General features: G+C 31.1%; 1 protein-coding gene and 1 long non-coding RNA gene across 2 annotated transcripts in view; both read right to left on the reverse strand.

The window, feature by feature from the left end:
* LOC119610970 overlaps positions 1-19,756 on the reverse strand; it is a 56,298-nt gene extending 36,542 nt beyond the window's left edge. The window contains exons 1-2 of the long non-coding RNA XR_005232029.1: positions 19,485-19,756; positions 16,066-16,439 (exon numbers count right to left, since the gene is read on the reverse strand). This is a non-coding gene — a long non-coding RNA (uncharacterized LOC119610970). The remainder of the gene's footprint in view (positions 1-16,065; positions 16,440-19,484) is intronic.
* A 3,292-nt stretch (positions 19,757-23,048) lies between these two features.
* Positions 23,049-26,370, reverse strand: part of LOC119610969 — a 39,690-nt gene continuing 36,368 nt past the window's right edge. The window contains 1 exon segment of the mRNA XM_037966395.1: positions 23,049-23,197. Within this exon segment, the coding sequence (XP_037822323.1) occupies positions 23,149-23,197 (49 nt within the window). The 3' untranslated portion in view covers positions 23,049-23,148.

Below are 26,370 nucleotides of genomic sequence, written 5' to 3' on the forward strand. Positions count from 1 at the left end.
ATTGTGCTATATTTATAAACTTACCTATATATATAGTTATATAAACATTCGTGTTCGCATTAGGGTTGTCAATAGGGATTGACAATATAATCACTTCTGAATGATAGTCAGACGAAGGTAGAATTTTGATCTAATAAACGCTTCTGTATGATAGTTGTAAGATTTTACCATTTAAAAACTTTCGGAGATCTACTAGAAGTAACTTTCACGAGTCTTATAGAGAACTCTTTAGCGAGAAATAGTTTATCCCAAGAATGTACACGTATGTAAAAAACGTCTGAGTCTTTTAGGAGTAACGTCCAAGTGTCCTCCTGATAGATAACGATTCCCGTAGAAACAGTTCTTCGCGAACGAAGATACTTCTGTTTTAGTTCCTTGTCCGCCTTGAATAGTAGAAAGAAGAAACAACACGGTTGTCTCCTAAGAATCAGTTCACGAGTTTTATATAGGGCGCATTTGCGGGGATCAGTTCTTGCTGAAGTTCCTCCAAAGATTGTACACAGGATGTCTTCTAGAAGTAACTTCCAAGTATCTCAAATAGGACGATTCCTGGACGATACTTCCCGACCGAAGATACTTTTGTTTCAGTCACTAATCGACTTCTGGATAGTAGATACAAAATATAAAATGAATGACATCTTCTTGTTGTGAACGTTTAAGTCTCTTCTGGATGATAGGTGGGAGATTATCCACATTTAAAACTTCCCGAAACTTTCCTCGAAGTCACTATCACATGATAGTTAGAAGATTTCGAATGTTTTCTTCCTCGTGGTTCATAAAGTTTTACACACAGTTCTTCCCGACCGAGAGTACTTTTGCGAGAAACATTTCTCTCGAAATTCTCCCACAGATTACACACCATTTAAACAACCTATGGGTATCTTCTAGAAGTGACTTCTAAGTGTCTCATAGAGGACAACTTGAAACAGATCTTTAGATATTATAAAAATAAATTACATCTTCTTGTTGTGTACGTTTAAGACACTTCTGAATGATAGTTGGAAGATTTTATAAATTTAAAAACATTCAGATGTCTCCTAGAAGTCACTTCTATGAGTCTCATAGATGACACTTCCTGGAAATGATTGTACGCATTTAAAAAACTCCTTCGCGTCTTCTAGAAATACTTTTGTTTCAGTCCCTAATCCGCTTCTGGATAGTAGATGTCAAAGACAACACGATAACAAAATATAAAATGTATTGTGAACGTTTAAGTCTCTTCTGGATGATAGTTGGAAGATTATCCACATTTAAAACTTCCCGAAACTTTCCTAGAAGTCACTATCACATGATAGTTAGAAAATTTCGAATGTTTTCTTCCTCGTGGTTCATAAAGTTTTACACACAGTTCTTCCCGACCGAGGATACTTTTACGAGGAACATTTCTCTCGAAGTTCTCCCACAGATTACACACCATTTAAACAACTTCTAGGTATCTTCTAGAAGTGACTTCTAAGTGTCTCATAGAGGACAATTTCTGGACAAACAGATCTTCAGATTTTATAAAAATAAAATATATTTCATCCTCTTGTTGTGTACGTTTAAGTCACTTGTGAATGATAATTGGAAGATTTTATAAATTTAAAGACATTCAGATGTCTCCTAGAAGTCACTTCTATGAGTCTCATAGATGACACTTCCTGGAAATGATTGTACGCATTTAAAAAAACTTCTTTGCGTCTTCTAGAAATACTTTTGTTTCAGTCCCTAATCCGCTTCTGGATAGTAGATATCAAAGACAACACGATAACAAAATATAAAATGTATTGTGAACGTTAAAGTCTCTTCTGGATGATAGTTGGAGGATTATGCACATCTTAAAACTTTCCGAAACTTTCCTAGAAGTCACTGTGATAGTTAGAAGATTTCGAATGTTTTCTTTCTCGTGGTTTATAAAGTTCTTCACACAGTTCTTCCCGACTGAGGGTACTTTTACGAGAAACATTTCTCTCGAAGTTCTCCCACAGATTATACACCATTTAAACAACTTCTAGGTATCTTCTAGAAGTGACTTCTAAGTGTCTCATAGAGGACAATGTCTGGACAAACAGATCTTCAGATTTTAAAACTTTCCGAAATATTCCTAGAAGTCATTTACACGAATCTTATTGAGGACGCTTTCGGGAGGAACAGTTCTTTCTGAAAGAAAGATTTTACATATTTAAAAAAGATCTGTGTATCTTAATGAAGTGACTTCCAAGCGTCTCATAATGGACGATTCCTGAAAAATACAAATTTATAAACTTTCCGAAATCTCCTAGAAGTCACTTCCTCTAGAAACTAGGGAACGCTTTCGCAAGGAATAGTTCTTCTTGAAGTTAATGTTTAAGTATCTTCTTGATGTTAGTTGGAAGATTTTACACGTTTTAAAACTTTTCGAAATATTCCCCGAAGTCATTTACACGAATCTTATAGAGGACTCTTTCTGAAGGAACAGTTCTTTCTGAAATTTATCCGAAGATTGTACATATGTATTTATAAAATATCTGGGGATCTTACAGAAGTGCCTTGCAAGTGTCTCATATAGGAAGATTCCTGGAAGATACAAATTTATAAACTTTTCGAAGTCTCCAAGAAGTCACATACTCTAGTACACTTACACAAGGAACAGTTCTTCTTGAAGTTCTTTCAAAGTTGGTGGAGACTTCAAACAACTTTTACGTATCTACTAGAAGTGACTTAGAAGTGTCTCATACAGGAAAATTCCTAGAGGAACCGTTTTCCCCAACAAAGAAACTGTGTGTTCCTAAAAGTCATTTCCATGAGGGTCTCATAGAGGATATTTTTACTAAGAACAGTTCTTTCTGAAGAAAGATATAAATAACGATATTTTGGAGATTAAATGACATTTGAATGCCTTATCGCAAGGAAGATACTTTTGTATGATTCCGCTATATATAGTCGATTTTAGTCTATTTTACTATTTCCTAGAGTTTTTTTTTTTAAATTATCTTGTTGCCACTAGATAATAACAACAATTTTCTCATATTCCTTTGTCTTTCGATATCATATGCCTTTCGAAATCCCCTTTACATAATGTTCTTTTATCGCAATCATTTGTAGGACAATGTTATCGCAAATTATTATCGTTTAAATAGGCCTTTAGTGATAAGTTATATATTAACTTTACATGGTATGATTTTTATATCTAACTATAAAATTGCCACATATTTTCTACAGGGATCTAGAGAGAACAATTGTTACAAATTTTTTTTTTTTTTTTTTTGTTCATATAAATCATAAAATTAGGTCAACACAGTGACTGACTGACTATATGACAGTGACTTAGTGTTATTGTTGTTCATTCATATAACAATTGCTTCATTCTTTTCGTTCCTTTGTCAGTGTAGTTTTATAGTAGTAGAAGAGTAGCAGAGTAACATTAATAGTAGTAGAAAAAAAGTAGTGACGTTGCTATAATATTCACCGCTTTTTATGAGTTTTATATTAAAAATAAAAGAAAATTAAAGTATGTACGTAATAATAATAAACAGCAATATAAAAGGAAATCTTGATTTTATGCCTGTCTACATGGCAGTAGTTTGCCTGCCTAACTGTCTGTCTGTCTGCATGCCTGACTGCTATAACATCCAGCCAACAAACTTTGAATACTACTGCTGCTGCTGGTTGCAGGTCTCTGGCATTAATATGATGTATAATGTGTTTCTCTATTTGGCTGTGCTAAAAACTATCTGCCTGTCTGTCTGTCTTCTGTACAAAGTTTACTGTATGCGTAGTATTAAATGTGGGTAGTAGGTGTTTTATATGTTTGTTAATAATTTACACAATTGCAACAAACTAGATTGGCTTAAGACTAAATGATTAGGAGGACTGCACTGCAAAAAACACACACATACACTGTGAAAAATAGTTTTCCTAGTTTAAATAATGGCAAACTCTTGTTGACTTTAGGGACAACTTGTCTGTGGATTATCAATATCGTTCTTAGAATTAGTCCCCTAATCTTTGTTATCGTAAAGAGAAACTGGAGTCAGTATTCTGTTTACATTCCATTGGAGCAGTATATATCTAAGTTTTGGTTCAATAAGCAGCAATCTTTCTGGCGGTCGAGTTGCATTAATGTCAGTGAAAAGAAAATTTTCACTTCTTAGAAGCAGCCAAGTCAATCCTGTCATTTTGACCAGACGTCATTGACAAGTCAGTACTTTCTTCTCCCAAATAGTATTCTGTTTGAACAGCTTACATTCCAGCAGCAGCAACACCGATATCTTTAAAATTAGTCTGATCTCGTCTAGATAAACTGATGTCTATGACACACCTAGACAATCCACCTTTACAAACCGTCAAGTTACAATTCATTTAAGAAGTGTTGATATACACTTTAGGTTTCATTATAAGCAATATTTGATCCGATCGAGTCCATTCTTTGGTCTGGTTGATTTCAAACTGGACAAACTGATGTCCATCATTGCCATTTAGAAACCTTCAAGTAGCTTTCCATTTAATCAACAATCTTTGATCGTTTCGTGTTGCTCCAAATGTTCAAGTTAAATTCCATTTAAGCAGGGTATATGGAAGATTTTATTCCATAAGCAGCAGTACCTTTGATCCCGTCCTTCTCCAAAACCCACCAGAGTTACATTCCACTTAAGAAATGTGTGGATATGACGATTTCGTTTAAACTCAGTTCCTCAATCTGCAATCTCGACGTCTTACGCTGTTTGTTTATAACTGGGCTATATAATTCTCTTTTTCTAAACCTCCAATATTCAGTCTTCTTCAATAGTCGTTTTAAATCCATTTCGTTTAAACCATTTGCATTTATTGGGAAATTTAAGGGTTACTAAACAAATTTTTGGTCCTGAAGATCGTAAAATGAGATCGTATGCGAATCTCTATGAGTAAACGCCCTATTATGAAAGACCAAAGACCATGAGCTTTTAGTCTTAAAAAGATAGTAGTAGGAACATTAGTTCTTGCTACTCAAGCTGCATTATTATCTTTTTCTAACGAATTTTTGAACCTGCGGATCGTGCAAATAGATTGTGTGGAGAATGTCTTATGAACGTAAACACTTTGAGTTCAATGATACAAGTTATCTACTTCGGCATGTGAGAAGCTTTCAAGCGAAAGATTGTGGTAAAAATTTTGCTAAATTACAACTTGGTGATCTGCGATTTTAAATGGAGCAGTAGCACGATATCTTTCCGATCATAAATCCGATCTTCTCCGCACTTAAATGATGAATTCAAACTTTCAAGAGAAACTATAGATCGTTTGTCAAGAAATGAAATCGATTTCACTTTTTTAAGAATTACTTTGTGTGAATTCGAATTGAGAGCGATTTCTTTCTGTGAGGAAGTAGGGATTGAAAGAGACTACGTCTTAGTCACGATATTTATCGAAATTCATAATAATCTTATTACAAGTAAAGTATTGCTTTAGAGTAGTTAAAATTATTGATCTCGCTAATGTCAAATGATCACGATAAGATCCATTGTATATAAATTCACAGATTGAAAATGTAACTGTGCTTACTTAACACACAATTTCTTTCAGTGTTTAAATCTCTCTTATGCACACATACACTCACACTTATCCGCAATTTCATTGTTATAAATTTTGTATTATAAATTAGCATTTTAATGAATTCCTCGAAAGAAAACAAAAAATGCTTTAAAAACTTGGGTTTTGCTACACAAGAAGGGTGTGTTTTTTATAAGGCTCTGAGATTATATTTTCCATGTAGAAACATTTCGCAAACGAAATAAAAAAGAAGAAACACATATACCCGATTTAACTTAGAAAAGCTCTCAATTACTTGTAGCAGTCTGTAATGAAAAAGTGTTCAAGTTTTTTTTAGAAATCAACCACCAAACAAAAAAAAGAGTTAATTCATTCTTTCACAACTTTATAGGCTGGCTGACTGGATCTGACTTGCCGACTGCAAGAGGTAGAGATTGTAGTTGTAATTATAAATGAATAGATTTTAAATGAGTAATTAGAGTTTTAAGAACATGAAATGTAGGTTTCTGTTTTTCATGCTGTAGAAGTATTTGAACAGCTTAAGGGTGAAGTGTCATAGTGTTAAAAGAGTTGTTGATGATGGTACAGTGGGGTGGGGATTTGAATAAAATGGGAATTATGTATGATTTTTTCTTTTTATTTCGTTTTACGTACTTTTAAATGAGTTGAAGATCCAATACAGATCACTCAGACGAAGGACGCATTGAGGACTCTTTTGGAGAAATTTATCCGATCTTTCAACTTGAAACTCAAATGCAATTGTATTCATCTGACACGATATTAAAACACATTCTCCAGATTAAGTTTAAACGTTAATTTTTTCGACCTATAGTCGGGATGGAGATGTGATAAATGGGATCACGGATCACTCAGACGAAGGACTCATTAAGACTCTTTTGGAGAAATTTATCCGATTTTTCAACTTGAAACGCAAATGCATTTGTATTGATCTGCCACGATCTTGACCTATAGTCAGGGTGGAGATGTGAAAAATGGGAATGTATGAGTTTTTTCTTTTTATTTCATTTTACGCACTTTCGCTTGATTTTAAGATCCTGTACAGATCACTCAAACGAAAGACAGTTTGATGGCTCTTTGGTTATCCTATAAAACGACGTGTTTAACAGACACAAATATGTGTGTTTTTTTTCTTTTTATTTCTTGTTACGCGTTGTTTGTAGACTTGAAGATCCAGTATTGTAATATTAGTTTAGTTTCAAGACAACTCAGACAAAAGCATATCCGAAGACATCTTTAGGAAACTTTTTTCTGATATACACATCACGCTGTTCATAATAAAGTCGTGAAAACGATTTTTTCTTTTTATTTCATTTTACTTGTTTTTGTTTTATTTGAAGATCCAGTAAACTATAATTAAAGGTTTCCAGTATTTTCGAGAAATTATTCAATTTCACACTTCCGATTCTGTTTATCAGACACATCACGCTATTCATTATAGAGTCGCGAAAAGTATTTTTTCTTTTTATTTAATTTTACTTGTTCTAGTTTTATCTGAAGATCCAGTTTATTGACACAATCTTTAAGTAGTAATTTGGATCAATGATCCAATTTCACATTTCCGTATAACAAGTTTTTAAAGACACATATTAACTTACACACAAATGGAGTTTAAGAATCATGATCCTTACTATCTATAACGATTTTGAACAACACAAACGATTTTTTTTTAATTTATTGGAATTGGAAGCTCTTTTTTGACACTATACTTCAATCATTAAATAGATTTATATATGGAATACCAAGAACAACCATCGATCAAGATTGTCAAGACGTTGAGTTAATATTCAATGGATTTCTTTACTTTTTTCAGATCCATATATTTTCGTTAAATGTTTCCTGAAAGCTTTTTGAGCTTTTATTATTACAAAATGTTTTCAAGCCCTTTAGAGTTTTCTTTATTTCCTCCTTTAATGCAAACAACACCTCTAATTACGAAAGTCAACTTAAAAAACCCTTTTACAAACAATAACTTTATATTATTACAAAAATCAACATTGTATTTATAACTAACAACAAAAGTATGAAAAATCATGTCTCTTTAACCCCCACTAAATGAAAAAGTCAACTTTAATAATCTAATTTTAACTTGACATTTCCTGCAGACTCGGTATTTACCTAAACATACAGCCAAAAGGAATCCATTACTAGGGTTAATACAAAAAATTTTTAAACATTTGTAGTTATATATTCTATAGTATATACTTGTAATAACCATATTCTGTATAATAACCTTTTGGCACTTAATAGACATGTCTGCAGTTAGTGTATAAAAAAACAGAATTAAAGAAAAAAAGAGTTCAACCTAAAGTTGGAGAGAAAGAGCTAAATGTGGAAAAACAAATCAGAAAGTTGTTTTACATACAGATGTAGTTTAATTTTTAAAACCCGAGGGTTTGAATGTCTGAGGCATTTCAAATATTTCATCAAATGTACTACAGCAGCAACAAGGAAAACTAATACAATATGAAAGAAAAAAGGGAAACAAAATATTTCTCTTGTTGTACAGCTTGAAGATGATGATGATGATGTTGATGCTGACGATGATGAAATGAACTTTGTAGCCACAAATGAACTCAATATACAACACCACCGAATCAGCAGTTGTTTCAAACCAACAACAACAACAAAAAACGGTAGAAAAACTACAGAAAAACCAATTCAGTAAAGGGAAGAAACAAATTTGCAAGCCAAGTAAAAAGCTTTGGAAAAAAAGAAATGGAAAAATTTTTTTTTAGAAAAAAAGTAATAAATAAAATCCAACAAGAAATAATCGCATTACGTCGCTATATAGTCGTCGTTGTAAAAAAGGGCAGGACGGACGAGCTAGTAAATTGCAATTCTTGTACACACACATGTAAAAAGTCAGATAAACAAATATAGACATAGATATAGGCTGGACGAAAAAGAAAAAAAATATGGATGGATAAATATAAACTGAAATTTATATATTCAAATCATATACAGGGGGAGATGGAATAAAGTATACAAATAAAATCTAACAAATAATGTATCCAGACTTTTATCGACCTTCTATCAAATGCAAATAGATAGATGTATTGTCCTAATCCGAGCAAGAGAGTTCTAAACATTATATATTCTAAGTTTCCATTCATTCGTTACCCCATCTCTAATCCCAACTGCAGGTCGTATTAATCGTATTTTTTGATATACTCAGTGCAATCATGGCGTTCTGAATGCCAAAGTCTGCTCTAAAGTTAGTTTGAGGATCATCAAATCCGAAGAAATATACATAGGTCTACATCGAGGCTGTTGTACTCTCCTCTACCAGTGTCTCTGGTGGGAATCGAAGCCGCGACAACGACAAACTAGAACACTAACCCAAAGGAGGTGATCTAAATTCTCGGCACTCTTGACAGTTCTGCCATTCGATTTCTTATAAATGTCATCCGTTTAAGTAAACTAAAGAAACTCCTGTAAGCCTGATACCTCCTCGTTACTTTCTAGCATTTCATTAATATTGTGTCCGAAAACCGGTTAATACAGCAATTTTTGAGCAGACAATCTCGTACTTGGTATGATTCGAGTCCTTCTGTAAGAACAATTAAATACCAACATAAAAATCGACAAGATCTATTCATGGGGTCAAAATGGAGATCATATTCTTTCTGATCATTCGAAGAAGTTTAATAGACCGACATAGAAGTCGACAAGATCTATAATGAAGATCAACAGATCTGATCATTCGATATAAAAATCAACAAGATCTATTCTTGGCGTCAAAATGGATATCATATCCTTTCTCGAAGAAGCTTAATAGACCGACATAGAAGTACGAAAAGATCTATAATGAATATCATCGAAATGATCTGATCATGCGAAGAAACCATTAATAGAAATACTCTCAATCAATGACCTGTCCTCTGAAGAAAATACTGTTAAATATCAGCTGTATCATAAATTTCTGATAACTCTGCCAACAGACCGACAAAATTCTAAAACAAGAGATGAACAAACAGCCAAACAAACAAAATCGACAAATGCCGACAGACGCAACACAAAATGTTGTTGATGATGATGAGTTTAATATTTATGTGCAAATAACAACAAATTGTAAATTGGAACCAACAACAGAATAAAAAAAAACATAAACACATACCACACACATACACAGAGAGAACGGGTACAAAAAGAAGAAAATTCACAAGTTGCGATGCATACGATTATGCAGACAAATAAACAAACAAACCAACGGACAGACAGACAAACGGATGGACGGACGTATCAACTGACAGACTTACAAATATGGGCAAACAAAGAGAAATGTATATGCAACATTATATATGTAGCTGCATTTGTTTGTTTAGATGTTATAATATTTATATTTCGTATATTTAAGAATTCAATAATAATCATAATGTGATCACTTGCTTTTATCTCAAGTGCTGACGACGAATAAAAGAATAATGAAAGAGGGAAAATATAGAAAGGGTTGTCATGGAAGGAATAACAAAAGCAACTTTCAAAAGAGTCTACAATAAGGTGTTCCCTGGATGAGGAGCTAAGGTATATACGGAGTTTAATATACCAGAATAGATAGCGTCAATAATAGTCATAGAGGGAGCCTCAAACAATATTAAGATTGAAAAGTTTCTGGAATCACTCAGATGTGGGGATTCATTGCATCAGATAGACGTGGAAGCGATAAACTTTTGTACAGTGTTTACTGATAGATCTAGGGTGGAACTTGAAGATAATCCTTTAGACTTCCAGACGAATGCAATGTTTACCAAGCTATCTAGCCGAAAGCGGTAAACTATTGTAAAGTGTTTACTGATAGATCAAGTATGAAACCCGATACAGATGGAGGTATTTATATTGCAGACAGAGATATAAGAAAATATTTCGGAATCCCAAACGAAAGCAATCAAGCTTTCTAGCCGGAAGCGACAAACTATTGTACAGTGTTTACTGACAGGACCCGATACAGATGGAGGTATTTATATTGCAGACAGATATATAAGAAAATATTTCGGAATCCCAAACGAAAGCAATCAAGCTATCTAGCCGAAAGCGGTAAACTTTTATTGTACAGTTTTTACTGATAGATAAAGTATGAAACCTGATACAGATGTAGGTATTTATATTGCAGACAGAGGTTAAAAAATCAGACTCTCAGACAAATGCAATGTTTACCAAGCTTTCTAGCCCGAGGCGCTCTAGAGAGTAACGGAACAGATAACGTTGCATGAATATCATCTACTAAGAAATTCCTTCAGTTTTCCGAATACATGCACTATTTACCAAGCTTTCAAGAACCCAGCGATATATACAAAATCATAACTGATAATTTGATCTGACTCTATTGGAGTCTGCTGTGATAATTTATGTAGGAAGTCAGGCTGAAGTGCTCTGAGGTAGATTATGTGAAAGATGATTAAACCTATAGTGATGGAGATCGATCTAGCAAGACAGGGATCGAATCTGGTCCTAAATAGACCGGACATGAAACTATTACAGGATGAAATGTGAAAGGTTCTGTGAAGCTAATTGATTGTTCAGGAATAGTAGGTTGGATTGCAATTTGTTTATTATTAACTGGTTATTAGTAAGGAATAGACTGCTATGGGAAGTTCTTGGCTGTGAAACCAGCATGAACTTCAATAGATTCCGCAACCTTGGTCTTGGAATAGTAGGTTGAGATCATAAGGTTTTAAAGCCTTATGACCAGCTTCCAATCCGAACACAACTAGAATACTAATAAGATTGGTTAGAAGTTGACTAAGGTCTCAGATAGGAGTATTAACCCCTCGAATATAGCGTTTACAGATAAAAGAGAATGTACAGATAAAAGAAACGGATTAAAAACCAATTTCTCCAGATGGACTTCGATAAACACCTTGAGACTAGCAACAAGTCCTAGAATATTAGGTTGGATTGTAATGTGTTATGTCAAGTTCTTACTCGAAACGCAACCTGAATACTAATTAGACTGAACAGAACTTGACTAAGAACTCTGATATGGATATTAAATGATCATTGTTCAATTGCATCTTTTACCAAGAAATGGGACTATAGCGAGGAGAAGTGACAATTCTTTATGCCTTCTACTTCGATAGTAATGCTTTATGGTCATAGTTTAATCATATATTCTGGATCCTACGTAGTCGATTGAGCTATGTTCGTTCAAACCATCCGTCTGTCTTTAAGTATCTATCTATCTATCTATCTATCTATCTATCTATCTATCTATCTATCTATCTATCTATCTATCTATCTATCTACCTATCTATCTATCTATCTATCTATCTATCTATCTATCTATCTATCTATCTATCTATCTATCTATCTATCTATCTATCTATCTATCTATCTATCTATCTATCTATCTATCTATCTATCTATCTATCTATCTATCTATCTATCTATCTATCTATCTATCTATCTATCTATCTATCTTATCTATCTATCTATCTATCTATCTATCTATCTATCTATCTATCTATCTATCTATCTATCTATCTATCTATCTATCTATCTATCTATCTATCTATCTATCTATCTATCTATCTATCTATCTATCTATCTATCTATCTATCTATCTATCTATCTATCTATCTATCTATCTAATCTATCTATCTATCTATCTATCTATCTATCTATCTATCTATCTATCTATCTATCTATCTATCTATCTATCTATCTATCTATCTATCTATCTATCTATCTATCTATCTATCTATCTATCTATCTATCTATCTATCTATCTATCTATCTATCTATCTATCTATCTATCTATCTATCTATCTATCTATCTATCTATCTATCTATCTATCTATCTATCTATCTATCTATCTATCTATCTATCTATCTATCTATCTATCTATCTATCTATCTATCTATCTATCTATCTATATCTATCTATCTATCTATCTATCTATCTATCTATCTATCTATCTATCTATCTATCTATCTATCTATCTATCTATCTATCTATCTATCTATCTATCTATCTATCTATCTATCTATCTATCTATCTATCTATCTATCTATCTATCTATCTATCTATCTATCTATCTATCTATCTATCTATCTATCTATCTATCTATCTATCTATCTATCTATCTATCTATCTATCTGTCTATCTATCTATCTATCTATCTATCTATCTATCTATCTATCTATCTATCTATCTATCTATCTATCTATCTATCTATCTATCTATCTATCTATCTATCTATCTATCTATCTATCTATCTATCTATCTATCTATCTATCTATCTGTCTGTCTGTCTGTCTGTCTGTCTGTCTGTTTGTATGTCTGTCTGTTTGTCTGTCTGTCTGTCTGTCTGTCTCTTTGTTTGCCTGCCTATCCAGCTACCTATCTGTCTGTCCTCTGAAATGCATTCGGGATCTACTTCTTTAACAATTCTACCAAATATGTTTCCTGTTTAAAATCCAGAAAATCTGTCAAAATCTGCTTAAACCCTCGACAATTTACAGCAATTTTTTAATCTTTTTATATATAATATTTTCTTAATAAAAAATCTCTAATAAATTATTCACTTCTACTAAACAAAATTTCATTTCATTCAACCAACAAAAACGTATGTATGTAAGTAAGAAAAATTCTAATCTTAAAAATCAATTTATGCCAACGTTCCATTATTCATATTCATATAGTAGAGTCACCAAAAACCAACAGTAACAACGACACGATTCACAATTTATTTTCAAGTATATGAAAAAAAAAGTTCAAAAAAATAAAATAAATTTTATTCACAAAAATTTCATTCATAAACACATATAAAAAAACATACAAAAAAAAACTGAAGAATAAAAAATCACATCATAAAGAAGAAGAGAACAAACGAAAAAAAAAAAAAACAAATCTGCTAAAGAGGGTTTTCATCAATTTTAAAATGCAAGTAGAATAAAAAGCAGAAAAATTATTGGAAAAAAAAAACGTAATACTGAAAATAAGAATTTTGAAATATTTATACAAATACCAAACATACATTTCATATATAGTACAAACAAACTCGTGTCCTCCTCTCAAGTTGAAACATGTGTGTATAAGAATGCGTTTGTGCAACGCTTAGTATTTGAATACTTTTGTGATGCTGCTGCTGCTGCTATTGAATATTCAATAAACCATTTCGCGTTTGTTATGTGGAAGAAAAAAAAATTGTAGACATTCATATGGTTGAATTGTTTATATAGAAAAATTTTACAAATTTGAAAAAAATATTATGTGTCAGAAACAGAACTGGAATACAACATTGTACAAATATGAGTAATAAAATCTTCAACACAATGTATGTTTTTTTTATATATATATTCATTAGGATTTATAGATTTTTTTTTTAAAAACCCAGATCTTAAGTTTGTTTTGTTGCGTGCAGTAATAGATGCGACACATGGTAGATTTAATGAGTAGAATGAAAAACCTGAAGATAAGAATAAACATCCATTACTTATATGGATGGTTGATATGTACTTAAATATATAATATTACAATATGTATTTTACAATATTATTTTTTCTATAAAAAATTGTTGAGACACTTTTGAGAACACATGACACACAGCTACAATGCAGAAATCACACAAAACAAGAAGAAGTTTAAGTCTGAAGTCATTGTTTATGATATTTTAATATAATTTAAAGGATTTTGAGGATTTAAAGGATGTGAACCAAGAACTAACCTTGCCATACCTCACAGCGTCTGTGTGCTATGTTAAGAGCGGCTTTGGGGTAAATGAACATCTTCGGTTGCCTATCGACCATGAATGACCTCAATTTGGTAGCGTCTGTTCCCTTAGTTAGGGCGGCTACAAAATCCCCCGCTAAAAAACGACAGAATTGATACGGAATCATTTCAATCTAGGGTCACTTGCGACTATTTTTTACAATAATCAAGCTGCTCTTAGAGCATTTGCATGTCTGGCTGTAGATTGTAGAATTGTCCTTAGGGACATTATAAAACTATTTACCATTACACTGTAATGGGTGTCGGAGCACTGTTATAAGCATGGTAATAAGATTGCGGTCGAATCTACACATAGATGACAAAAAAAGGATGATGTAATTACCCATCCGTTACTATTGTAGGTTTATATTCCAGAGAATCAGTGACATCATCAATTAGTCCTAGAAAAGTGGAATGGATTGTCCAATATTAAAAACCTTCCAACACTGGGAGCTACCAAGATACTTATAGGGCTAGTTAGACGCAGCCTAAGATACTGATAGGGATTGTAATGAAGCATTGCTCAATTAGAGCTTTTGTCAGGAAGTAGGACAGTACTATACCAGACTATTGCAGGCTATGCCAAGATGCAAAAGATCTAGAGACAATTGAGCTAATAATTTGCCACTTTCCTAGAATACAGAAACTCAATTTGAAATAGTTGGCTAATAGGTAACATGACGAGCTCAGTCATTTCTTTAACTGGGTGTTCTAGGGATACTGAGAGTCTTTCATATTTCATTCTTTAAAGAATCGACTTAGTATAAGCCCTTGAAAATCGAACTGTTTTCATTATTCTCGTCACTTTGTTTATCTAGCTTTAAAACATCATTTCTATAAAAGGAACCACAATAGATCCTATAGTCTGGAAGTGGAGTGGCAATTTCTTATGATACATATGCCTCCTTAACCTTTAACTAAAGTAGCGTTATTGCTGTAACTGTGTCGCTGATGTTGACACTCCCAACAAGCAGAGAAAATTTATGCAAAACTGTTATCTAATAATGTAGATGAAAGCATCTATGAAGCCGCTATTTCCAGCAGAATCAACAAGGCTTGCAGACGTAGAAGATCCAAAATATACCAACGTTACAAGATCCCCCATCTGATATCAGCAAGCATCTCTGAAGTCGCAGTTTCCAGCAGAATCAAAAACGCTTACAGACGTATAAGATCCAAAATATACCAACGTTACAAAATCCGCCATCTGATATCAGCAGATTGAGTTAAGTTTCTTGAGTGCTTTAACTGAGCACCAGCCTTGACTGCCTTAGCTCATGGTGGTCATTATCGAAAACAGGTAGAACTAGAGACCACAACTAACAATCACCTCCTCTTGTGAATTGACTAACACCGGACTATATATGTATGTGCAAACACTATGCCAAGAGCTATCTAGTAGAGCTATCTAACCACTGGCTATTGCATTTCCTTTGTAGAATGCCCGGCTATCTTCAGATCGTATCTGAAACCTTCCTCGACAATATATTCTGTCATTTTACGATATCGGTTATTTTGCTAACAACACCTACAAACGTTTTAAGTAGATCGAGGTACTCTCCATTAATAAGCTACGACACACATAGGTCATACAGTGCGGTAAATTAGGGACCAAATTCGCTATTGGCCACTTGGTTATGAATTTAATAATGTATAAGCATAAAAAATAAACATAAGTTTTCAATTTTTTAAAATTTTACTTAAAAAAACACGTCGAAAAGGATCTTTAAACGAAACACTTGCAGTAAGTTTCTATATTAGTTAAAATATTCATATTCATTTACAATACTTTTTGCAAAAATTCCAATAACATTCAAAAAAATACAAAAAAGGTTCACCAAACTTACCTTATAAACATCGCCATAAGTGCCGGAACCAATTTTCTGTATAAGCTCATATTCATCTTGTGGATTACGACGTGATATATCCGAACTCAAAAGATTTGCATTGTGATGAGCCATTTTTCTTTAGATTTTGTCAGGATAGAAGTTTAAAGATGTTAACAGGATGAAAATAATTATGTGGAAGATGTCGAAACGACGTTTAATTTTAAGTTTCTTTTTGTTTTCTATTGGTTTAAATTTTAGCCGAACGATGGAACACAATACACAAACTGTTTTTTTTAGAATTTTTAATTGTTTATAGTTAAATGTTGCTGTTGTTGTTATTATGGTTTTAGTTTAAGGGTAAACACTTTCACAGACAACAATTAGACAGGGAACTGTTTGAAGAAAAAGAGTTTTTTTTATTAAAAAGAAAAGATTTTTGAACAAAAAATTACTTGTGTCATTTGGTCGGAGAAGTTAATAATGGCAAATGCTAAAGATTTTCTTAAAAAGTGGAATATTGGGAAAAGTGAACAACAGCTGAACTAGAACTGAACTAGAAATAAACTAGAACTGCACTACAATTAAACTAGAAATGATATAGAACTGAACTAGAACTGAACAAGAACTGAACTAGAACTGAACTAGAACTGAACTAGAACTGAACTAGAACTGAACTAGAACTGAACTAGAACTGAACTAGAAACTGAACTAGAACTGAACTAGAACTGAACTAGAACTGAACTAGAACTGAACTACAACTGAACTAGAACTGAACTAGAACTGAACTAGAACTGAACTAGAACTGAACTAGAACTGAACTAGAACTGAACTAGAACTGAACTAGAACTGACTAGAACTGACAAGAACTGAACTAGAACTGAACTAGAACTGAACTAGAACTGAACTAGAACTGAACTAGAACTGAACTAGAACTGAACTAGAACTGAATTAGAACTGAACTAGAACTGAACTAGAACTGAACTAGAACTGAACTAACTGAACTAGAACTGAACTAGAACTGAACTAGAACTGAACTAGAACTGAACTAGAACTGAACTAGAACTGAACTAGAACTGAACTAGAACTGAACTAGAACTGAACTAGAACTGAACTAGAACTGAACTAGAACTGAACTAGAACTGAACTAGAACTGAACTAGAACTGAACTAGAACTGAACTAGAACTGAACTAGAACTGAACTAGAACTGAACTAGAACTGAACTAGAACTGAACTAGAACTGAACTAGAACTGAACTAGAACTGAACTAGAACTGAACTAGAACTGAACTAGAACTGAACTAGAACTGAACTAGAACTGAACTAGAACTGAACTAGAACTGAACTAGAACTGAACTAGAACTGAACTAGAACTGAACTAGAACTGAACTAGAACTGAACTAGAACTGAACTAGAACTGAACTAGACTGAACTAGAACTGAACTAGAACTGAACTAGAACTGAACTAGAACTGAACTAGAACTGAACTAGAACTGAACTAGAACTGAACTAGAACTGAACTAGAACTGAACTAGAACTGACTGAACTAGAACTGAACTAGAACTGAACTAGAACTGAACTAGAACTGAACTAGAACTGAACTAGAACTGAACTAGAACTGAACTAGAACTGAACTAGAACTGAACTAGAACTGAACTAGAACTGAACAAGAACTGAACTATAACTAATACTGAACCAAAATTGTATTCTCTAACAAACCTGTGGCATGGCCGGAGACTTTAATAACATTTCCAAGAGTGTTCCATAAGAATTCAGAAAACAATTCTTTTTGGGTTTTTAATTTAAACAAAGTTATATAAAATCTGCTTTTAAAAAAAAAGACACATCTGCCGATTGGCTGCAGAAGATAATAACAACAATCGCCTTAGATTTTCTTTGAAGAAAAAGAGGTTTGCCACAATGACAACAATTTTGTTTATAATCTGAACAGATTCTTTGAGGGGTTTGATATTTCTTAAAAAGATTTAATAGTTTTTGTTTTCACAAGAAAGACTGGAAGAAAGTTTTAACCAAAAAGATGCAACTGCCGTCTGACCGGAGAAGTTTTGCTTAAGAATTGGCAAAAAAGCTTCTGTTTAGCTTATAATTTACATTGAGAAACAGATAGACTTGATAATACTTGAAAGGATTTATGGGAACACAATATAGGACGGAGATAGGAGTGGTTTAGGAAAAGGTTTCTTTTTTAATGTTTAAATTCCACTATTTCACTGATAAACTTAATATTTCTTGAAAGGCTATAATGTACTTGGAACACATTTGGGGGATTAGTTTAAAAAACAGCTGTAGGTTAAGTAATTATTCAAAGTTTTTGTTATTGTTTCAATACAAGATTTAATTTGTTTTTGTTGGTTTTTTACATAATTTTTTATTTGCTGATAAAAAAAAAATTGCATAATTTCTTTTTGTTGTAGTTGTGCTATATTCTTATTTTTATAGATTTTTGTAAATTTTATTTATTTATTTAAAGAATATTTTTTATAATTTTTGTTATTATTTAACAATTTATTTTGTTAATTTGTCAAGATTTTTACGACACTTTGTTGTTTTTTTTTCACTTAAATGCTTTTGACATTTTGTTTTTTCTCTTGTTTTTGTTTTTTGCTTGCTGTCAGACAAGTGGTTGCAAATTGTTGTTATTTTTGTTTTTAATTAGTTAAATCATGTTAGTTGTTGTTTTATTTATATTTTTTTTCTAAGGCGTCGTCATTTTTTTGTTGTTTTTTTCACACACATTAAAAAAGAAGAAGACAATTTTAATTTTATTTTTATTTTATTTATTTTTTATACTTTTGGCTTTTTTTAATTAAAACAGGCAAAACAAGTGGCCACAATTTCTTGTTATTATTGTTGTTGTTTTTCTCTTTTATTAAAGTTGTTTTTTTAGACTTTCGTTCTTTGTAAAGAAATTTTTTTGCTTTTTCTCTCATTTACCTTGACACTTCTCTTTGAAAACAAAAAATTTGCCAGAATTGAAAAAATTGTGATTTTTAAATAAATTTTTATTAAATAAATAAATTTAATTAAAGTAGTTGTTGTTTTTTTTCTCCAAAAAAGGGGGTTAAAGCTGGGGCGTGCGTGTCTAAACAACTAAACAAAGTGGACACGCCAACCCAACAAAAACACAGTTCACACACACTCTCGCAACTTAATAATTGAAAATTTTTTAAATTAACCATAATCTGTTAAATTTTTGCCCAATTTTTGTTAAAATTTATTTATTAACTTTAATTTTTTGTAAATTTTCTTTAAATACTTTTTTTTACAGCCACAGACGACACATAACGTACCACCGAATAACTCGCCTTCTTAGCCACAAAAACAACACAAACAAAAAAAAAAAACAAGGGCGACGTCAACTTTAACAAAAAAACTTATAATATTGAAAAACTTCTTTCTTTCTCATCACTGCCACTTACTTTAACTTCTTTTACACAAAAAAATGCTTTAATTTTTAGCTTTACACTGTGAAAAAAACATTTTCCAGCTTTACGTTTTGTTTTAATTTGTATTAATTCTTTTGCTTTGCATTTTATTCGCTTTAATTTTTAATAAAAACACAAAATTTCACTCTACTACGTTTTTTTATTAATAAAAAATCAACTTTTTTTCTTTACTTCTAAAATACAATTTTTCTTTTTTGTTGTCTGTCGTCGTCGTCGTGCGAAACCCAGTACGCGAACGTCTCGAATTTTTGACAGCAAATGAGAAACAAGAATTTCCCTTGCTGGCACCAAAGCTAAAAAAGGTAGTAGAATAATTATAGTACTTTTACAAACTTCTTAAAATAATTTTTAAATTAGTACCAAAAATTCACAAAATATTTTTTGCAATTTAATTATAATTCACAATAATTCTTATTGTCTTTTTAATTTTTCTAAACAATAAGAAAATTTATAAATTATTTGTTAATACTTTTATATACAACTCTAAAACATAAACATTTGTTTAGTATGTTCAGTGTTTGCTTGTTTTTCTTATTCACCATTCGTAACTATTGTCATTGCGGTGTAGTCTCGCCTGCATATTAACAATTTCAAACAGCTGTTAATTTCCTGGTTGCTGTCTCAGCTAAAATACTGTAAACAAACAGCATTGCCAGAGTAAGATTAGAAAACTTATTAATTTGTCTATACTAATGAATATTATTCTTTTTAAACATAATTTTAACAAAAATACTTTCACTTCTTGTTAAAGTTATTAAAAATTAAGCAAACATTTCTTAAACTAAACCACAACTGAACGAAAACTGCACTGAACTAGAACAGAACTTGAACTGAACTAATATAGAACTAGAAGTAAACTTAAACTGGACTGAAATTGAACAAAAACTGAACTAGAACAGAACTAGAACGGAACTAATATAGAAATAGAACAGAACTTGAACTAAACTAATATATGTAGATCTAAAAGTAAACTTTAACAGAACTAGAACAGAACTTGAACAGAACTAGAACAGAACTAGAACAAAACTAGAACAGAACTAGAACAGAACGGAACTAGCACAGAACTAGAACAGAACTAGAACAGAACTAGAACACAACTAGAACACAACTAGAACAGAAATTAGAACAGAACTAGAACAGAACTAGACAGAACTAGAACAGAACTACAACAGAACTAGAACCAGAACTAGAACAGAACTAGAACAGAACTAGAACAAACTAGAACAGAACTAGAATACAGCTAAACACAACTAGAACACAACTAGAACACAACTAGAACACAACTAAAACATAACCAGAACAGAACTAGAACAGAACTAGAACTAACTAGAACATAACTAGAACATAACTAAAACAGAACTAGAACAGAACTAGAACAGAACTAGAACTGACTAGAACAGAACTAGAACAGAACTAGAACAGAACTAGAACAGAACTAGAAAACAGAACTAAAAACAGAACTAGAAAAGAACTAGAACAGAACTAGAACAACTAAACAGAACTAGAACAGAACTAGAACAGAACTAGAACAGAACTAGAACAGAACTAGAACAGAACTAGAACAGAACTAGAACAGAACTAGAACAGAACTAGAACAGAACTAGAACAGAACTAGAACAGAACTAGAACAGAACTAGAACAGAACTAGAACAGAACTAGAACAGAACTAGAACAGAACTAGAACAGAACTAGAACAGAACTAGAACAGAACTAGAACAGAACTAGAACAGAACTAGAACAGAACTAGAACAGAACTAGAACAGAACTAGAACAGAACTAGAACAGACTAGAACACAACTAGAACAGAACAGAACTAGAACTACAACTAGAACACAACTAGAACAGAACAGAACTAGAACAACTAGAACAGAACTAGAACAGAACTAGAACAGAACTAGAACAGAACTAGAACAGAACTAGAACAGAACTAGAACAGAACTAGAACAGAACTAGAACAGAACTAGAACAGAACTAGAACAGAACTAGAACAGAACTAGAACAGAACTAGAACAGAACTAGAACAGAACTAGAACAGAACTAGAACAGAACTAGAACAGAACTAGAACAGAACTAGAACTAGAACTAGAACAGAACTAGAACTAGAACAGACTAGAACTAGAACTGAACTAGAACAGAACTAGAACTGAACTAGAACAGAACTAGAACAGAACTAGAACAGAACTAGAACTGAACTAGAACAGAACTAGAACAGAACTAGAACTGAACTAGAACAGAACTAGAACTGAAGTAGAACAGAACTAGAATAGAACTAGAACAGAACTAGAACAGAACTAGAACAGAACTAGAACAGAACTAGAACAGAACTAGAACAGAACAGAACAGAACAGAACAGAACAGAACTAGAACAGAACTAGAACTAGAACAGAACTAGAACAGAACTAGAACAGAACTAGAACAGAACTAGAACAGAACTAGAACAGAACTAGAACAGAACTAGAACAGAACTAGAACAGAACTAGAACAGAAGTAGAACAGAACTAGAACAGAACTAGAACAGAACAGAACTAAAACAGAACTAGAACAGAACTAGAACAGCACTAGAGCAGAACTAGAACAGAACTAGAACAGAACTAAAACTGTGCTAAAACTGAATTAAGAACTGAACTATAACAGTAGAGGAGCTAAACTAGAACTGAACTAAACATGATCTTCTTTGGAAAATTTGTTAAATCATGAGTTTGGGACACAATTTTCTATTAAAAAATTTGTCATGAACCTGACTCCTTACAAAATCATTTTCAAAATAAAATTTCAAAATTTTGTTTGTTGTTTATCGTAAACCACCATTTTTATTAAATATTATTTTTAACTTTTTTTTATTCTTTTTTTAATTTCATTTTTTTGATTTATTTCATTCTTAGCAAAAAGAAAACTAATTAACAAATTATTATTTTTTGTTTGTTTTTGTTTTATCGTTAACATTTTTCATATAAATTTGTTATTACTAAATTTTCGCAACTTTTACCAAGAATTATAAAGAATAAAATGAGATTATAAAATATTTAAGTTATTTACAGTTAAAAAAAAATAATAATCACAAATTACAAGACAGAAAAATATTATTAAAAATATAATTAAAATTACAAATAATAAAAAATATATATTGCCACTTTTATATGTTATTTAATAATAAGGAAGATTAAGAGAAAAATGATTATTGGTTAAATAACAAAAATTATGAATTAATTATACAAAAGGATTCAATAGACAACATTTAAACATAAATATAGTTTAATTTTAGTTTTTTTTTATTAATAATTTATTGTAGATTTTAAAATTCGTTAAGAAAATTATGTAGTTTATTATTATTATTCTTATTATTGGTTCCATGTGCGATTATTTGTTGTTCGAAATGATGCCAAATTTCTGAATATAATTCCTGCTAAAAGGCGAATTGCTTTTGCGTTGTTTCTTCTCCTCTTTGCTGCGGTGTTAGGGAAATAAGGCATCATTTTAAGAGGCTTTTGTTTACATTTATTAATTTATTGTTTATTTACTTAAAAAAGTAATAGAGAGAACTTTTATTGTTTTTTTTTTTTTTTCATTTATTCGTTAGTTTTTATATTAAAATTATTTTTATTAATTATATTTAAATAATTTGTTTATTTTAATTTGTTCATAATTTTCTAATGCTTCTATCTGCTGCTGCTGAATTAAGTTTTGTTCTGTAAAGAGATTGAAATATAATAATTAGTATTCTATTAAAATAATTAAAATAATTGAATAAAATTTAAAAAGTAACGAAAATTAATCAGCCCAAGAAATAATTAAAAAAATATTAAAAAATAAAAAATTTAATAAACAACTTAAAGCAATTACATGCAGTTCTGCGTTATCGAAGAATAAAGAAATCGAAATTTTTTAAGAAAATGATCAGAATATCTTAACAAGAAGAATAAAACATTTTAACAAATATTTTAAATATTATTGAAGCTTTAAACATTTTAAGCGTTAAAACATAATCCGGATCAAAGAAACTCACAGAAAATTTTGTATAAAAATGCAATTTTTGAAATATTTTACAAAGTTAAGAAGATGGAGAATTAGAACAGATTCCAAACGACTGACAGACATACTTTTACCGAAAGAAATAATTTTCTTTAGAAGAGAGTGTCTTTACAGGTAACTCACTTCCGCAGAAATCTGAACTAGAACTGAACTAGAACGGAACTAGAACAGAACTAGAACAGAACTAGAACATAACTAGAACATAACTAGAACAGAACTAGAACATAACTAGAACTGAACTAGAACGGAACTAGAACAGAACTAGAACAGAACTAGAACATAACTAGAACATAACTAGAACAGAACTAGAACATAACTAGAACAGAACTAGAACATAACTAGAACAAAACTAGAACTGAACTAGAACGGAACTAGAACAGAACTAGAACAGAACTAGAACATAACTAGAACATAACTAGAACAGAACTAGAACAGAACTAGAACTGAACTAGAACTGAACTAGAACTGAACTAGAACAGAACTAGAACAGAACTAGAACAGAACTAGAACAGAACTAGAACAGAACTAGAACAGAACTAGACTAGAACAGAACTAGAACAGAACTAGAACAGAACTAGAACAGAACTAGAACAGAACTAGAACAGAACAGAACAGAACAGAACAGAACAGAACTAGAACTGAACTAGAACTAGAACTGAACTAGAACTGAACTAGAACTGAACTCGAACTGAACTAGAACTGAACTAGAACTGAACTAGAACGGAACTAGAACGGAACTAGAACTGAACTAGAACTGAACTAGAACTAGAACTGAACTAGAACTAAACTAGAACTGAACTAGAACTGAACTAGAACTGAACTAGAACTGAACTAGAACTGAATTAGAACTGAACTAGAACTGAACTAGAACTCAACTAGAACTGAACTAGAAAATGTTTGCTATAGACAACTCTTTTCCGAAATGAGTTTTCTATAGACAAATCTCTCTCAATGAAAGTTTTCTGTAGCCAAGTCGTTTGCGAAGAGTTTAACAATTGATTTGATTGGGATTAAAGGCAAAATTCAAACATGCTGTTATTTTGGATTAAATTTCAAAACAAATCACAAGAAAAACAATAAACTTTCTTTTATGAACGACATGCAAATAACGAATTCTTCTTACCCAGCTTTTCGACAAAAATTCTTCTATACGACGACGTATTTAACAAACAAAAAACTTTTTAAATGGACGTTTTGGGGGATTTCTTAAGACATAATAGATTTTTAAGTAAAAATTTATTTTAAAGATTTAAAATTGATTTAGTTTTTGGTAGATTTGTGGCTAAAGAATTTTAAAAGAAATACAAAATTCGAATTTATACTAAACTTTGAAGATCCTGTTGTAAAAAGGGGTTTTGAGAAGGCATTTAAAGAAAATTTGTATATAAAAGACAAATAGAAAAAAAGGAAGAGAAATGGGTAATAAAGGTAGAGATTTAATAACTAGTTTAATTTATTATGAAAAAAGCTTTAAGTAATAAAAAAGCTTTTTACAAATTTAGCTTAAAGCAATATTTGAAATAATTTTAAGGTTTAAATTAAACTTTTAGAGAAAAAAAGCTGCCTTTAGGGCATTTTGAATAAAAGCTTTTTGGATATTTAAGCATTACTGTAAATATTGGACTTTTTATATGAAATATAAATAACTTTTAACATTTATATTAAAATTAAACAAATTATATTTGTTTTAAGTGAAAACTTGTAAAAAGCTTTTTAAAAAAAGAAAGTTTTTTTTTTTTTTTCAAAATTAAAAAAAATTAAAGGATTTATGCACTATTATAAGAAATTAGAGTCATAATATTGAAAATGTAATTTAATAATAAAAAGCTTTTACATGACAATAGATAAAGCTTAAAAGAATAAAAATTAGGAAATTTATATTAAAATAAAAACATTTGAAAACAAAAACTTTTGAAATAAAAATTTTAGCAAGAACTTTTAAAAAGCTTTAAAAAACTAGGTGCTTTTACTGAGCTTTAAAGTTATACAAATTATAGGCAATATACATTTTATAAAAAAAGCTTTTTTATGAATTTTTTTATTTCTTTTAATAATTCCCAAATCTAAGCAAATCAAATCAAAACTAATATGTTTTTATACTCAAAAGTATTAGAAGCATTTCTATATATTTTAAACAATTACATAATTTTTTCTTTACAATATTTTAAATTAACTGGTTTTTCTACGAAAAGCTTTTATATCAAAAGCTTTCCTTTTAATAATTAAACTTAAATAAAGATTTTTGGTTTTATTGTTTGTTTAAGAAAATAAATGTAAAATGAATAATAATTAAAATTACGATTATTTAGCTAAATTAACTAAATGTAAATCTTGTTCTGTGAGTACCGGAAATGAGGCCCTTTTTATTTAATACCATTAAATTTGTTTGTTTAAATATAATAAAAAAAGAAATAAAAGAAAAGTTTAAAAATTAAAATAATTAAATTAGTTCATAATTATAATGAGTAAATAAAAAAGTGTTAGTAAAGATTTCTAAAAAGACAATAAAATAGTCAAAGAACTGACCTCTAACTGAACTACAATAGAGCTAGAACAGAACTACAACTGAAGTAGAACTGAACTAGAACTGAACTAGAACTGAACTAGAACTGAACTAGAACTGAACTAGAACTGAACTAGAACTGAACTAGAACTGAACAAGAACTGAACTAGAACTGAACTAGAACTGAACTAGAACTGAACTAGAACTGAACTAGAACTGAACTAGAACTGAACTAGAACTGAACTAGAACTGAACTAGAACTAGAACTGAACTAGAACTGAACTAGAACTGAACTAGAACTGAACTAGAACTGAACTAGAACTGAAT

The sequence above is a fragment of the Lucilia sericata genome, unplaced genomic scaffold, assembly GCF_015586225.1.
Source record: "Lucilia sericata isolate MDLA Ls3-8-SP2 unplaced genomic scaffold, ASM1558622v1 Contig001327F_arrow, whole genome shotgun sequence".
Taxonomy (NCBI): Eukaryota; Metazoa; Arthropoda; class Insecta; order Diptera; family Calliphoridae; genus Lucilia; species Lucilia sericata.